Raw genomic sequence first — 16,338 nt, forward strand, 5'->3', positions numbered from 1 at the left:
CCTTTACATTCAAAGAACTGAGCCTACCACGCTCCAGCATTCCTGTTTATGTTCTGTCCAAGAACTAAAGTCCAGGAAGTTGAAGATCATCTGCAAAAATGACAAAATCCTACTAAAAACAACCTAAAATTATTTTAAACAAACATTAAACATTATGGGGAATGTTGAAATTAGATAAGAACGTTTAAGAAGGGCACTAAAAGCAAGTGTTCCCAAAGGAGGTAGCATGAAATACCTGTTTTAATCAGCAAACAGAAGCTTCCAAAAGATTTTGAAATTCCGGAATAGCTTCATTGAAAGTTTTGCTGCAAAAAGCTGATGAATAAAAATGTAAAAGACACAAGAGACTCGCTTCTTAGCCTTTTGGCTAAGATCAAATGTAAAAGACACAAGAGGTACCAAGTACAAAAAACTGTAAAATGGATGTAATTCTTTATGCGTCCCTTTTTACACTCCTTTATTTGAATACTCATTCTAAGTTGTCCCCTGAATTGACTTTACATGACCATAAAGGCCATTCAAAGTTCACCTATCTTTTACCAATCCACAAATTTCCCCTACTTACCCAGAACATCTTGTAGATTATTGGCCTTAAGAAACCAAAGTCCTTCGTGGGGTAATTTATATTCTTTCTCAGTCTCCTTTTTTTTTTTTTTTTAAGATTTTATTTATTTATTTACTTGTCAGAGAGAGAGCACAAGCAGGGGGAGTGACAGGCAGAGGGAGACGGAGAAGCAGACTCCCCGTTGAGCAAGGACGCTGATGATGGACTCGATCCCAGGACACTGACATCATGACCTGAGCGGAAGGCAGCTGCTTAACTGACTGAGGCCCCCAGGTGTCCCTCTTTCTTGGTCTCCTAAAGTTATATATCTTATTATGTCTTTGAAATGTAAACGCAACCCACAATCATCTGAGACAAAAGGGAAAAAATAGAAATTTTTAAAAATACAAACTGCTAAATGGGCTCTTGTGTCTGATCTGTACCACAACCTCTTAACGTTAATTCCAGGGATAAATATAGATCTTGAAAATCTGTTTGTGTGTGAGTGTGTGTGTGTGTGTGTGTACACATACATGGTACAATGTATGTATGTTATAAAGGGGAGATATTTTTCTACCTCTGGGTGGTATTGATAAAATTAATTTGTAAAACAGCCTTTGTAGTTGGTTTGAAAGCAAGCACTTGAAGGTTTGGGCATTCTAAAAATTTCAGAAAGATCTAAACTAATCCAAATGTTTTTCAGGTTTACGTGATCTGGAAAAATATTCCATATTAAAGCAAATTTAAGGTTGTTGGTTTGACTCCAATTGACATGTCTTTAGAGTTATCAGCTTTAAATATAAAACATTTATTCTGTCTGGATTTACTGAAAGTCATAAAAAGTTCATATTATTTATGTTGAAAATTTGCCAGAAAAAAAGAACTTAGAATAATGGTTGACTTTGTCTGATGTGTCATGAAGTTTTTATGAGTAACCTAGATATAAGAACAAGTAAACTAAATAGATGTAAATAAGATAAAAAGATTTTAGATAAACTTTCTAAATAATTTCCCCCAAATCTTTCTGGTAACCTGAAATCTAAGTTTCATTAAGGGATGAGTTAAATTCACTAAATATCTAAATAATTTCCCAAGAAGATAATATAGTGAAAATATTGATTATTGAACATTATTTACTTTTGGTTTCCTTATTATAAAGAAACTAAAGTTAAATCTTTATCTGTTGATAAACATGTTCTGTGCTTTATTCAGAGATGTATAATGAAGAAGCACATTTCTAGAAATTATAAAATGTATTCATAAATTTATCCAAAGAATGCTGGTGTAACAGTTCACAATTTCTTACTTCTTAGCTTCCACTAGAAGTTATTTTCTAAGGGTTAAGAATTCTAATTAATTCATGCGGTTAAAGCTATTAGAAATAATGATAGAAACATCTCTGTATGCAAGAAAGGTAAGATGTGTGTTTTCAGTGTATGAGAAATGGAAATGCACTTTTTAAAAATATTTTATTAATTTATTTGACAGAGAGAGATCACAAGTAGGCAGAGAGGCAGGCAGAGAGAGAGAGAGGAGGAAGCAGGCTCCCTGCTGAGCAGAGAGCCGGATGCAGGACTCAATCCCGGGATGCGAGATCACGACCTGAGCTGAAGGCAGCGGCTTAACCCACTGAGCTACCCAGGTGCCCCTGGAAATGCATTTTTGTTGAGTAAAAAGAAAGTAATTTTGTCCTAAAGTGAAGCTGACTGTTTGAAGGGGGAAAACTTAAGACAAAATCTGAACGTAAAAAGAAAGTTTAAGATTTAAGATTAAAAATTAAAATTTAGGATTAAACTAAATTTAGTTAGGTACATGAGTTTTAATATCAAAAGTACACTGAAGCAAAATTAAAATTTTGTTTTCTCTTTGATAAGAGGACAGAGTTTTCTCGAACTACTGGTCTGCTCTTAATAAGAAATTGTAAACAATAGTTTTTCTTTACCTTTGAAGTTACCTGCTTAGAAAACAAGGATTCTATGCTTTGTCAAAATAATTTCTTATGTTTATCAGGTCTTTGCTTAAGAAAATTTAGTCTTAATATTAAAAGAGTTAAACTTTGTTCACAAATATATAACCATCTGCATTTGCCTTTAAAATCTTTTATTGTGGGGCGCCTGGGTGGCTCAGTGGGTTAAGTCTCTGCCTTTGGCTCAGGTCATGATCTCAGGGTCCTGGGATTGGGGCTCTCTGCTTGGGGCTCTCTGCTTGGCTGGGATCCTGCTTGTGATCTCTTTCTATCAAATAAATAAATAAAATCTTAAAGAAAAATAAATAAAATCTTTTATTGTCACTTAGATTAAATGGATATTTAGGTATTGCTTCATAATGATCTGTGATCCTATTTAATCAAATGTTCAGATCTTTTGCTATTTTTGACATACTTCCAAAAATCAAATTCTAAAGCAAAGTCTTTTGACCACAGTCTAACTGAGGAGATCCAGAGGGCCCCTGGAACATTTCCAGGTTTTGTTTTCATCATAAGTGAGAGATAGTAAGCTAAGTAGGCTTATGTAGTATGTTAAATTACAGGGGAAATGTTGCCAAAGAAATGATGCTCTACCTTCTTTGACCATATTTGTGTTGTTAAAATAAGTGTTCTAGAAATTGTATGAAACTCCTAGAAACCTGATATTTCCTAATATGCGATTAACTTAAAGTGTTGTGTGTCATAGAAATAACCAAATTTCCATGTCAATTTCATTATAGTGAACTCCTAGTAGATCTTTAGCCATGGCCACTTTTAAGTCCTTATCATTTACAGTTATTTTTTTCCTCTAAAATGCTTTTGCAAATGTGTCTTATCAGCAAGATTCATGGAAAGGAATCTGACAAGTAATCTAGAAAACAGATTTCTGATCACCTTCAGCTTATAGAACGAGCTGGCATTTAGAAACTCTCCAATAAAGACAGCTCTGGAATTTCCTTGGAAGGGTCTCTACTAGGTCCTCTTCACTAACATATGGCAGCCCAACCTCAGGGACTTGACCTTGCCCATACACCTCACAGCTGAAGAAGGCTCCCCCTAACTTCTGCTAGTAGTACACAAGATTTGAAAATCTCCAAATCAAACTGACTAGGAAGAGAAGTAGCTGACGTCAATGTGCTTCTGCCCAAGATGCTGAATCAACTTCATATTAACTAAACATGAAACCCTTCCTTCCCCTTCTTTCTTTTACTCTGACCCTGCCCTGGAGAGATAATGCCATCATCCGCATTTTCCAGGCTGTTGCTGAAGGGGGTGAGGTTTGCCTTTCAGACGGTTGGGTTTGTCATCAAAAACTTCTGTCCCTCCACTAATAGAACCACGCTAGTGAAGGTGCCTTGACAGGGTTTTGTCTGTGTCTGTGCTAGTTATCTTTCCCCTCTGGCCTCTGAATGCCCCGTTGCTGGTGGCCAGACCCGGCAGTGAGTCCTCCATTGTGTCCCTCAATTGTCACAAGCAAATTAAGACATCTCATGGGTCAACTCCCCTGGATTTTACATTGTCTTGTTAAAAAAAAAAAAAAAAGACCTACTAGGACATATTCATGCTTCGGGATTTGCTCCCTTTCTGAAGGGCCCTATTTCCGTGGTTAGGGATAAATATAAATGAGAATAGGGTCAGGAATTTCTCCTTCACAGTTACAGATATTGCAGAATCCATTGCGGAGACACTAGCTGCCCGACAAAGATCCTTGGATTTTTCTGGCCAGAGTTGTTCTTGATATTGGAGAGCATCTGATTATCTTTTAGCTGAGCAAGGACGCGTCTGTGCTCTGGCCAGCACCACCGGCTGCACCTGAATGAACACTTCTGGGGAAGTTCAAACACAATTACATAAGATTGCCAAGCAAGCCACTGGGCTTAAAAAGGAAACTCCAGCAGGGTCTTTCTTTTACTTCTTTGATTTTGATTGGTTTGGGTCTTGGAGACCATGACTACAAAATGTACTCCAGACATTGGGAATTACCCTGCTTTTAGTAGTCATGTTAATTTCCTGGGTGCACTGTATTCTCTCAAAAGCTTTAAATGTATGTTTGCAGCTGCTAACATCCAAGCAAATGGTCTCCCTAAGACAGGAACATCAGAAGAGGAATGGAGAGTGTGATGGACCTAAACATTGTGAGCTAGAAGTCATAACCTGTGAACATCACAGCAATGATGCAACGAGGTCATGACCTGGGAGGGACACGAGTGCGTGCACGTGTGCGCGCGCGCGTGTGTGTGTGTGCCTGTGCGCGCACACACACACCCACACACACAACAGCAAAAGCTGGGAGAACTCTGAAGCAATAAGTGAGAGTGCTTCAATGCCTTAAATTTCGATCACATTTCAAGTAGGCTGAGGACCCGATCAAAAAAGAAAACCACAAGGCCATAATGGAGCTCCGTATGTTAAGGATCCAGGCCAGCAAACCTACACTTAGTAACTAAGCTAATGGCAGTTCCAGCGCCCCAGGAATGCAACCTTTAACCAGTTAACAGGAGAACTTCCTGGTCAGCACTAGGAAATGTACTGATAGACCCATTCCATTCCCCTTAGGAGGGCAACCCTGCCTAAAACAATGGCTTCTTTGCTAATCACTTCCTTTTTTCTGCTCCCTCTCTACCTTTAAAAACCTTTCCTTTTAGGCGACTTGAAGGAGCTCCTTTCTATTTGCTAGATGAGGATGCTTCCCGACCCATGAATCATTTAATAAAGCCAGGTAGAGCTTTAAAATTTGTTTGAATTTTTGTTATTTAACAGTCTGAGCCACCATTAGAACTACTTCCCCAAGAGCCCACAAACTACAATATACCTTCCCTGTTAGAAAAACTGACAAGAGAAGATTTTACCATTCCTGAGAATTTTTCCACTTTTCTAACAAATATAAATTCTCTCAAATCATGTTGGAACTAGGAATGATAAAATAAATAATTAAAATAAAATAAACTTAAAGTCTTATAAATGTGTTTTACATGGGACATCCTTGTAATAGGAAACAGGAAAAGACCCCAAAAAATTGGATAATGATGAAGGAAAGGGAAGAATTGCTCAGTAAGATAATAATAATCACTGTTTATGTATGAGCACTCAGCTATGTCCAGGTGAAGTGGTGGGCTCTTTCCTGAATTAATCCTCTCAACAACCCTTTCAGGAAGCTATCCTCACCCCCATTTAACAGATGGGGCAACTGAGCCTCAGAGTGGTTACGAGATTTGCCCAGCCAAGGCCATGGGGTAAAGAAGGGGCAGAAGCAGGAATGGAGTCAGCCTGAACCCACAGCCCATGTGCCCAGAGCTGGTGAGGAGCCTGTGGAGGTCTGAAGCTCTCGTTAAGTGCCTCCATAGCATCTCCTTCTCAGAGAGAATGGAGTAGCAACACTGGGCATGTGGAGGAAGGTTGGATTGAGCTGGGAGGAGAGTGAGAGGTAGATTAAGGCGCATCAAGGCTTCACAACAACTGTGTATTGGGAAAACAATTTTGTTCAAGAGGGCTATTTATAGGGATGTTTTTCCTCAGCACTCCCTTCCCCCATCTCCTCCCTTTTGTGTTAAAAGGCGCCTGGCAGATTGGTAGAGGGTTACAGGCAATGCACAGGAAACTCTGGAACACAATGAACGGGGCGTGGACAGATCCCCACCCACCTCAGAACATCACCAGCTCCAGTATTCAGAGACCCCGAGGGGGGACAGCTGGAGCTCACAACCCCGTCTTTGCTCCTTTTATCGTCTTTCTCCCAGCCAGAGAGAAGGCACCATGCCCAAAGGGGTGCGGAACAGAGTAAAATTAGGAAGCAGAGGCAGAATAAGGGGCAACAGAACAAAACAAACACCAACATAATTAAAATTGGTGAAGTAGCCAAGTCATCCCCTATCCGAGGACTCCCGAATTCTCTGAAGGGTCCAGGTTTTCCCACCCAAGTCTCTGTTTAGCTTTCAAACTCCAAAGACACAGAGTGTGGGGTGGGAGAAATGATCCCAAACCCAACTGCTGAGAGGGACCCCAGAACCTCTGTGAGACCCTCAGGACAGACCCAGCCAGGCCTGTGGGGCTGCTGCTTACCGGAACAGCCTCTCACATCCTTCCCTCTGGACCACCAGACAGGGGCCCCCAGCCAAAGAGATCCACATTCAGTCTCAGAGGTTAAGGCCAGACCCCGGGCAGATTCAAATGTCTGTCTACTACTGATTCAGCCCACGGCACTTGGCTCTCCCTCCGGCCTTGTGAAGTCTCGCCACATGAGACTAGGCAGGATGCTTCCTGCTGCTGTCTGGCAGTGCCCTGTGCCCTTGGTGGAGTGGGACAAGGCTATCTTGTGCTGCCTGCTTTGCCCATTGTGTCTGAAATACTAAAGACTCATATAGCGCTACGCTGTATATCATGGGTCAAAATGACCTTACAGTTTTCAAAACACTCAGGAAAACACAAAAGATTCCCAAACCTCTTGTGTTGGAACAATAGTCAATGCAAAGAAATTAGAGCCTAACTAAAATACTCATAGGAAAAGACTTCTTTCTCAAATCATTTCAAACAGCGTGTTCAGAGGTCTCATCTAATTTCTAGGCCTAACCTCTTCACTCCTACCCAGTCCTGCATTTTACACAAAGGGTATTGCTTCCTGAAAGTTCTGGTACTCTCACCGGCTGGACCCCAAGACCTGACCTTTATTGCCTACCTGCTTGGACTCCCTGACTTTTGTCCCGCATTTTTTCTTAAGCTCTTCTTTCCATCTTATCTCTTAACTCAGGCAAAAGACCCAAGGGGCATAACATCCTGTGATGGAAAACGAAACTTCTCCTCAAGCAATAAAGACTGCTCAGACAAAGAGCTCCTGCTGGCCCAGACACCCAAACCAGTATGAATTTAACCCCGACTCACACTTGCCCAGATGGACCCAAAGACTGAAAGTTACCTTTACGTCATCCTAATAGTAAAATCTCCACTCAGGCAGGAGCGCAAGCCTTGTTTACATTACATACAATTTATGCAGAGGCATGATTCCTTCGGGTTCATGTGCCAGCTTATGCCCGCCTCTACATATGATGACAAGGCTTCCCTTCCTATCTGAATAGTCATCCTAACCCTAAATAAAAGGAACCATTCACCCTTGCTTGGGTTCATGGATTTGGAAGTTATTCCCCATGATCCCCCTATTTCCTGCAAATACAGTTTCCTTTGAGCAACAACTCATCTGCTGTAGTTTTCTTTTCTTCCTTCTTTCCTTTCTTTCTATCTATCTTTCTTTCTTTCTTTTGAGAGAGAGAGAGAGCGTGCGAGAGCATGCAAGTATGCAAGCAGGGTGGGGGAAAGGGCAGAAGGGGTGGGAGAGAAAGAATCTTAAGCAGCCTCCACCCCCAGCGCAGAGCCGACTCAGGAGATCCGTGACCCTGAGATCATGACCTGAGCTGAAATCCAGAGTCAGACACTTAACCAACAGAGCCACCCAGGCGTCTTGACATAGTTTCTATCTGCAATTCACCACAGAGTGAACTAACCTTAGTTTGGTTACAGTAGAGCCCTTAATATATAAAGAAGTTTTATCTTCCTGCAAAAAATAATTTTTACCCTCACCAGCCCGTATTTCTTTTAAGGATTTTTTAAAGAGAGAGAGAGAGAACACAGGCACAAGCAGGGGGAGGGGCAGAGGGAGAGAGAGGATTCCAAACAGACTCCTCACTGAGTGCAGAGCCCGATGCTGGGCTTGATCTCACAACCCGGCCATCACAACTTGGAAACCAAGAGTCAGATGTTCAACCTACTGAACCACCAGCCTCTGATTCTACAAACTTGGGGTATCTTAGACTCTACCCTCTCCTATATTTACTCTTTTAAATAAAAGTTGAGGTTCTTAAGTAGTAAGGAGGGTACTGATCAATGCAATTGTTTTATTTAAATTCAATTAGCCAGGGGTACCTGGGTGGCTCAGTGGGTTAGGCCTCTGCCTTCGGCTCAGGTCATGATCTCAGGGTCCCAGGATCGAGCCCCACATTGGGCTCTCTGCTCAGCAGGGAGCCTGCTTCCCACTCTCTCTCTCTCTGCCTGCTGCTCTGCCGATTTGTGATTTCTGTTTCTCAAATAAATAAATAAAATCTTTTTAAAAATTCAATTAGCCAACTTAGAGTACATCATTAGTTTCAGACGTAGTTTCAATGATTCATCAGTTGCATTTAACACCCAGTGCTCATCCCATCAGGTGCCCTTCTTAATGCCCATCACCCAGTTACCCCATTCCCCCACCCACCGATCAATGCAATTTTATTATAATAAGTAAGACTTTATTTTTTTTTATAACTGAGTTTTTTTCTTTTTCACTATTTCCTCAATTTTTGCCCTTTCTATCCCGAAATGTCTAGTTGATGAAGCCACTGAACTGCATTCTCAGCTGCGGAACTATGGCCATAAAGCAGGGTTTCCCCATGGTTTTTTCTCTGCCTGAGTAATGCAGTTCTTAAATTCTAGGAACTGAAAGGGAACTAAAATACAGACAATGCTTCAGAGAGAGAGAGAGAGAACATCATTCTCACTGCAATGGCTTGCTCTTGGGAGCCCACTTAGAAGCAGAGAGGCGGTGGAGCAATGGGAGCTCAGCTGGTGTGATTCAGGATGCACTGCTAGCCAGCTCCCCCTGCTTCTAGGACTGAGAGACTGATTCCAGCTCCCGTTCCTTCCCTGCCATCATGTGGACCTCTCTTCCACTCTGCTCTGTTTGATTCAAGACTGGTATTGTGGACCTCCTCCAACCCTACTAGGGGTGCTTATTCTTCCTCATTTGACCACTTACAGGCCACAATTGGCAGCATAACCTAGATCTGGGAACTCATGGCACAGAGAAATGCAGTAATAGAACTTGGGATATATAACTTTCTAGAAGTTCTTTTGCTCTGGCCATCCTAACCCTCTATTAGCTTGAGACCCTCAGGGCACTGGCATCCGGGCCCAGGGTGGGCACAAGGACCATCTCATAGAAGAGCCTCACTCCATCTATTAGTCTGCTAGGGCTGCCGTAACTGACTACCACAGCCCGGGAGGCTGAAACAACAGATGTTTATTTTCTCACAGTTTTGGAGGCTAGAAGTCCAGGATGGAATTGTCACAGGTTTGGTTTCTCCGGAGGCTTCTCTCCTTGCCTTATAGATGGCCGCCCTCTCATGATGTCCTTACATGGTCTTTTCTCTGAGTTTCACAACCCTGATGTCTCTCTGCAACTTCATCTCCCCATCTCCCAAGGACACTGGTCAGAGTGGATTAGAACCTACTCTAAAAGCCTCGTTTTAACTTAATCATCTTTTTAAAGGCCGTATCTCCACATAAAAGTCAGATTCTGAAGCACTGGAGGTTAGGGCTTTAATATATGAATCTGGCAGGGGAGGCACAATTCAGCTCCTAACACCCAGCCACCAGAGAAAAGGCCAGCATTTTTAAGCTGAGAACAGGGAATAAAAAAGGAGAAGAGAAAATTAGGAAATTTATATTGATACCATAATATTAACTCTTGTTGTCGGCTCAGGTCTTCATCTCAGGGTCCTGGGATTGAGCCCCTAGTCTTCATCAGGCTCAGCAGGAAGTCTGCTTGAGGACTTCTCTCCTTCTCCCTGTGCCCCTTCCCCCAACTTCTGCACGCCTGTTCTCTCTCTCTCTAAAATAAATAAAGCATGAAAAAAATAAATAAAATTGCTGATGGCTGATTCTAGTTTATGGCCAAGTAAAGCAAAAGGCTACCTCACACGTGACACTAAAATCTCCCAATGCCCACTCTCTGTCTTCTGTATCTAATTTATTTACAGCAGAAAAAATTACTACCAACATTGGTGAGTGAAGGATGCAGATGGCACACTTTGATAGGCACCAGTCTTAGTTGCAGATAAGATAAATCATGGGTAACAACAAAACTCTACGGTGGGAACTCCATATGAGTGAAGGGCTTTTTGTCTCATGATAATCTACTGAACAGATCATTTATATTACCAAAACAGCTTAATTCGTTCTCCTATTAACATTCCTACACAATCTCCATATAATCCTACTTTCTAGGAAATCCCCAGCCCAACAGATAAGCCCTTTGAAACCCAAATCTGATTTTCTTCAGCAGACCCAGAAAAAGCTACACATCTTCGGGTAAGCAAGGACAAAGAAAAATGAGAAGAGGAAGAGATAAGCAGAGGAAGGAAAGAGAAAGAAAAATAAAGTGTCCAGAATAAGGGCTAGCTTCAAGTTTGCATCTATCACGAGGCATACTCAGCAATGAAAGGGAACAGGGACAAATGGAGAGGGGGACAGTTTTCTGGCTTCCTGAGTCTTGCTGTTACCATGTGGCTTCATTATCTGACTTGCTAAATTGTGAATTCTTCTGACCATAAGAGTAGATTATTGGGAATTATCAAATAAAGACAAAGAACCCCCATGAACGTATATCAAATGTTTGTTTAATCAGCCCAGGCATAATGGACGCCTTGCCCAGTACTCAGTTCTACCTCAACCCTCAACACTAAACAACTTGAACCCAACTTTACATGACTTCTCACGAATCAGGGACGAAAAGGTCTCAGGCTATTACAGGATGAAACATCTAGGATTGTGGTGTCCCCCTGGGGAATCCTCAGGAAAGCACAGAAGAATTTTAGGACTGTGTCAAGGTCACCAGCTTTCCTGGTTTACCTAGGCAACTCTGTTTTGCGACAACCTACACTTCTGTGTTTGTTGGTGATTAAGGGGATCTGATACATAGCTAACGTTATACTATGAAGTGTATGAAGTGTATGTAAACTACCGGTGGGCTTTATCATGAGAAAGATTACATTTAACAAAAATTACATGTAAGTAAAAATTCATTGATAATTGAATAAGGGCTGTTGGTTAGTTAATATTATGGTATCAATATAAATTACCTAATTTTGATAATTATACTCTGATTATAGCAGATATTAATATTTGGGAAAGCGGAGTGAAAGGTAAATGGGAATTCTTTGACTATTATTTGCAGATTTTTTATAAGCTGAAATTACTTCAAAATCAAAAGTTAAAAGATTGTTTTCAAGGATTGAAAAAGGTAATTTAAACTTGACAATTCATTCATATTTTGTCTTCTGGGAGCCTGGACCCAGGAAAAATCACCCCCTTCAGCCTCCCTCCTTTGCTGAAGTCCACTGTAGGATAGATGAAATGAATGGTTATGAAAGTGCTCACTAAAGTAAACTCCTAAACAAATGTTAATAGTAATAATTATCGTCTCATATGGAAATGCTTCTCTATAAAGGGAGGAACAAGCCATCACACTGAATACCCTACCAGAGATTCTCTAATGCTTAGAAATTGTTGTCCTGGCACTAGAAAACAGGGAGTCATTGACTGGTTTTGAACAAAGCAGGCATATGACAACAATACTTCAGGGAGGTTTGTCAAGCCTTTAGTACATATGATGGAAGAAGTGGGCGGAGCCTGGACTCAGCAAATCCCACTATGAGTTTTTCTAATAATTGAGGAGTGAACAATCCTTACGGAAGGGGCATGGAAAAAAAGAAACCCAGAGGAGAGGCATTTTGAAGGACTCATCAGTCCAGGCAGGACTACCCTGGAGGTGGGGTTGGGAGGAAAGAAATGAGTCAGTGGTTACTTGAAGATGTCTAGCCAAGATGACGGTGGCTATGCTAGTGTCACTGAGAGACCGATGGAAAATGCAAGGAAGGAGACCCCATATACAGAGCTTGGGTTTGGAACTCCAGTGGCTCCAGAAGTCAGGCAGGTGCAAAGGGGGGTAATACAGGTGGGGGGAGCTGCAAACCTGAAAGGGAGCTGTCACAGCGGGGCATCAGCAATCCTTGCCATGTGGGATTGCACTTTCCCTGTTACCAGATCTCCCATTTTTGCAAGAGGAGCTAGAAACTCAGATCTCTTAAGTGAAATCTCTTAACCCTTTAAAGTTGGCACGTAATTAAAAAAAAAATTTTAAAGCGTTGTGTATGCCAGACCAAACACATCTGGGGGCCAGATTCGGAAGGCAGGTTGTCACTTGTGACCTCTGGCAAAGATAAAAGGTTAAGGGTCAAAGTTCACTGTCAATGTGATACATAGGGAATTAAGGGACAGTAAAGGGATTCAGTAACTACTGTAAAGTTTCCATCAGCAATCTGAACTGTATGAATGTCTATATATGGATTTGAATTTATACAGGAAGTTTAATCTTCAAATGGTTAAATCACAAGAATTTGAGTGCTTACTGTGTGCTGAGTACACAGAAGTCAAGGAATTTCAGACCTAACTGGAAAAGAAAAAAATCACGTCCTCCTGAAAACTGGAGACAAATTATCAAAGGGCCTGGGAGACTACTTTCTCCCCATTATGCTCCAATATCAGTCACCTTAAATCCTGGATACCCCGCAAATCACTTCCACTTGGCAAACTTGCAATAATGCGTGTGTGCGGTGGAGTGTGTGTGTGTGTGTGTGTGTGTAAATCTGTAACCAGAGATCTGATTTCTTGGGCAGCGGTTACAAGGTGGCAGCCTCCAGTCTTCCCTCAGCGTAGGAGGGGAACTAACGGGGTTGGGGGTACCTGGGCGCTGGAGAGGAGGATGGGAGTGGCTGGCGGAAAACCGCTCGCCATCGGGTTTCTCCGCCGGACTGCCTTTGTCTCTGTCACTACTTCGAGTGTTTGTGTAGGAGAACGCAGGCACCAAAATAGAAAGTGTCAAAGAGATGGTGACAACGAGGATCAAAACAAGGCAGGACTTTTTTACAGTTCCACCTAGCACCCTGCGTCTCGAAGGCCAGCGCGCCGCCTCCCGCCCTCCTGCAGGAGCCGCGGTGGGGCAGGAAGCCGGCGGCTGGGGCTGCGGGTCCTCCTGGGAGCGCGGCGGTTTCCTCCCGAGCTGCCCAGTTATCTCCAGAGCCGCCGACCAGCTCTCCGCCGAGCGCGTCCTCCCCCCCCGCCCGCCCCGCACTCCTCAACCCACCCACCTACTTCCTCCGGCCCCATACACACGCAGCGCGAAGCTGCCAAAAATTTCCACCCTCCGCCCCCCTCCCTAGCTAACTTCCTTCCAGCATTTCCTGAGCTGGATGATCCTAGGATTTGTAAGACAGGAAAAAAAGGAAGGCGTGAGGGCGGGCGAGAGAGACAGGATGCTGGTTTTTCGCGTTCCCGAAGCCGTCTGAAGGCAAGACAGCGGGCGCAGGGCAGAGGAGCCACGCAGCCCCCGGGCTGTCTGCTAGCCCTCCGGCTACTGCCCGCTCGCCGCGCGCTCGTCCTCTCCGGGGCATCTGCAGAGGCGGAGAGGAGAGCTCGCCCTCCTTCCGAGGCGGAGGAAAACATCCGAAGACACCGCAGGAGCCCGTGGAAGTCCCCGGGACTCCGAGTGAGGAAGTGACACTCCCGCCGGCCGGCCCGCGGCCGCCAGCTCCGCCCGGCCTCCCGCCCCGCGGCCCTGGAGGAGCGCGCCGTGGACTCCAGGCTCCGCGGCCGCGCCGGGCTCAGCGCCCCGCGGGCCCCATGCGCGCTGCCCCGGGCCGCTCTTCGTCCGCGCGCCCATGCGGCCCCTCAGTGCCGCGCCGCAGCCCGTGATCTGACCCGGGAGACCGGCCTAGGCACGGTGCCACGCACAGGGCAGGGGGAGACGGAGGGGCAACCTCTTTGGGACTAACTCATGAAGAACAAGGGTGCCAAGCAGAAGCTGAAACGAAAGGGAGCCGCCAGTGCCTTCGGCTGTGACCTGACCGAGTATCTGGAAAGCTCCGGACAGGATGGTAAAGTGCCTTCGCCCCCCACCCCCACCTTTTCTTTTTGTTTGAGGGCGAGATGGACTCTGCTGGGGTGTGTTAGATTCGGTTCACAAGTTAATGTAGTCCAGGCCTGTGGGCGCAGTGAACTTTTTTTTTTTTTTTCTTTTGAAAGACACGTATGATTCCGAAGGTGCACGGCGCTGCCGCCCCGACGTGCAGAAGTTGTGGCGGTCCTTCCGCTGGTCGCACACCAGCCGTTAATGGGCGGTGCTGCTTCAAGTTTAACCCGCTATCTCTACGGGCTGGGGGTGGGAGCTCCAGGGGTCCTGATCGCGAAGTGTGGATGTCGGAGGGGAGGGATGCGGGCCGGACTTCTGGGATGGTGATCACTGAGTTTCTCCGGGTACATAATTACGACCGCCTTGGGTGTCCTTCCCGGGCTCTCCAATTTCATCTGCTCGCATCTTTTTTTATTAATGTGCTGGAAGGCAGGGGGTGCGGTGGATCCTGGCTGGGGGAGTGGTTGCACAAACATTTTCTGAATTTCTGAACGGATGCCAGATATATAGTACCTCCCTCCCTCCCCTTCCCAACCCCCCAGACCCTTTACCTCCTCTTGGCTTTCAGATTAGCATTTGGTGTGTCAGACAAGAAGAGTGTTGTAAAAAGGTCAGAGGGCCCGGATTTTAAAATAGTTTAGAGCATATAAAAGAAAAGGAGAGCCAGCTTCTCCGTTTTCAAGGTCAGACTGCATTAAAAAAAAAAAAAAAAAAAAAGGTGGGGGGAATCCTGCAGAGTAGAGACAATTTAAACATTTGTTGGGGCAGAGGGAAAGAAAACAATCTAGAGTACAATAACAGCATTTGGGGTTAGAAGTTTTTAATCATAGGAAAGTTGAGGAAATTGAGCAGAAAATGACTCCTTTTGTAAGGTTGACTGGTCTTGTGCATACCGTGACAAAAAGGCCTTGTCTTCAGAAACTTAAGTGAGAGAGAAAACAGTTCACTATATAGGCCTTGTATTTACACATAGAGAGCTATAACAAAGGAGGAAACTGGAGGGCTGTTTAACTGTGCAGAATAATTCTGCCTCCAGGAAAATCATCTCAAAAGCGATTTGATTAGCTCGTATCAAGTGTGCATCTCAAAAACAGGGCAAAGATTTTGTTTCAGTTCCGTTTTTTTTTTTTTTTTTTTTAAAGACTCAGTACCACCTAGTAATTTGCAGTGGTGTGATATTCCTGTGGCATTCTAGACTCCAGTGTGTGCTGTTCCATTAGGACAAATGGCTTAGTATCTCAGAGCTCGGGGGACCACAGGTTTCAGAACTGCCTCTTTTGAAACCAAGAATAAGTCAACTCATTTCATCCTCTCCAATAATCAGGGAGAGGGCAATTTGAAATAAAATTGGATTAAACTTTTCTGAATGTGATAGAACTCCAAGGGTGCATCTTAACCACTACCCTCAGAAGTTCAGAAGGAAATGTTTGCCTCCACCTGTTTTCTTGAGGAACTTCAAGTTTAAGTCCAGACGCACTACAAATGCTCCTGTGATGCCCCTGCCCACCATGTGGGTGTTATTTTGGGCCCCCCTTCAAGCATGAGAGTTGCATTGGGGTGCTTGCTGGTCCCGCCACATTCTTACCATGTCATAAATCATAAGATGAGCCAGGAATCCCAGCATTCTGTGAAGACACCTCAGAGGCAGCCTTTGGCATCTCTTGTTTCACCTGCTTTATATTTTGGGCTTTCATACAGGTTTCATTTGGGGAAGGAAAAAAAAAAAAAAAAAAAGGAAAGGGGCTACTGCTTAAAGAAAAATAATTGAAAACCAGTACCCAGTGTTCCCAGCCTTGGTGAAGTGGGGGGCAGGAGAGGCAAGGAAGCCCAGACAGGTAAACTGACCTGCCTAAGGTCATACAGTAAATCACGGAGGTTGCCGAGGGACCTGGCCTACCAGGCTCCTCTTTCTTCCCTAGCTTTCTCATCTAGGCCAAAGTTTTCCTCTAATGATTTTTTTTTTTCCTAAATTGAAAGCAGACAGCCCTGTCACAGGATCAGCAAACTTTCAAGTCTGACGTACCTGAATACAGTTTAGCTTTGAAACAAAAGGAAACT

General features: G+C 43.8%; 1 protein-coding gene across 1 annotated transcript in view; it reads left to right on the plus strand.

Annotated features, from left to right (window-relative positions):
* Positions 1 to 13,551: 13,551 nt before the first annotated feature.
* Positions 13,552 to 16,338, plus strand: part of ARHGAP31 (Rho GTPase activating protein 31) — a 113,811-nt gene continuing 111,024 nt past the window's right edge. Inside the window, exon 1 of the mRNA XM_044251443.1 lies at positions 13,552 to 14,245. Coding sequence (XP_044107378.1) covers positions 14,146 to 14,245 — 100 coding nt within the window. The 5' untranslated portion in view covers positions 13,552 to 14,145. The remainder of the gene's footprint in view (positions 14,246 to 16,338) is intronic.

Source organism: Neovison vison, chromosome 6, assembly GCF_020171115.1.
Source record: "Neovison vison isolate M4711 chromosome 6, ASM_NN_V1, whole genome shotgun sequence".
Lineage (NCBI taxonomy): Eukaryota > Metazoa > Chordata > Mammalia > Carnivora > Mustelidae > Neogale > Neogale vison.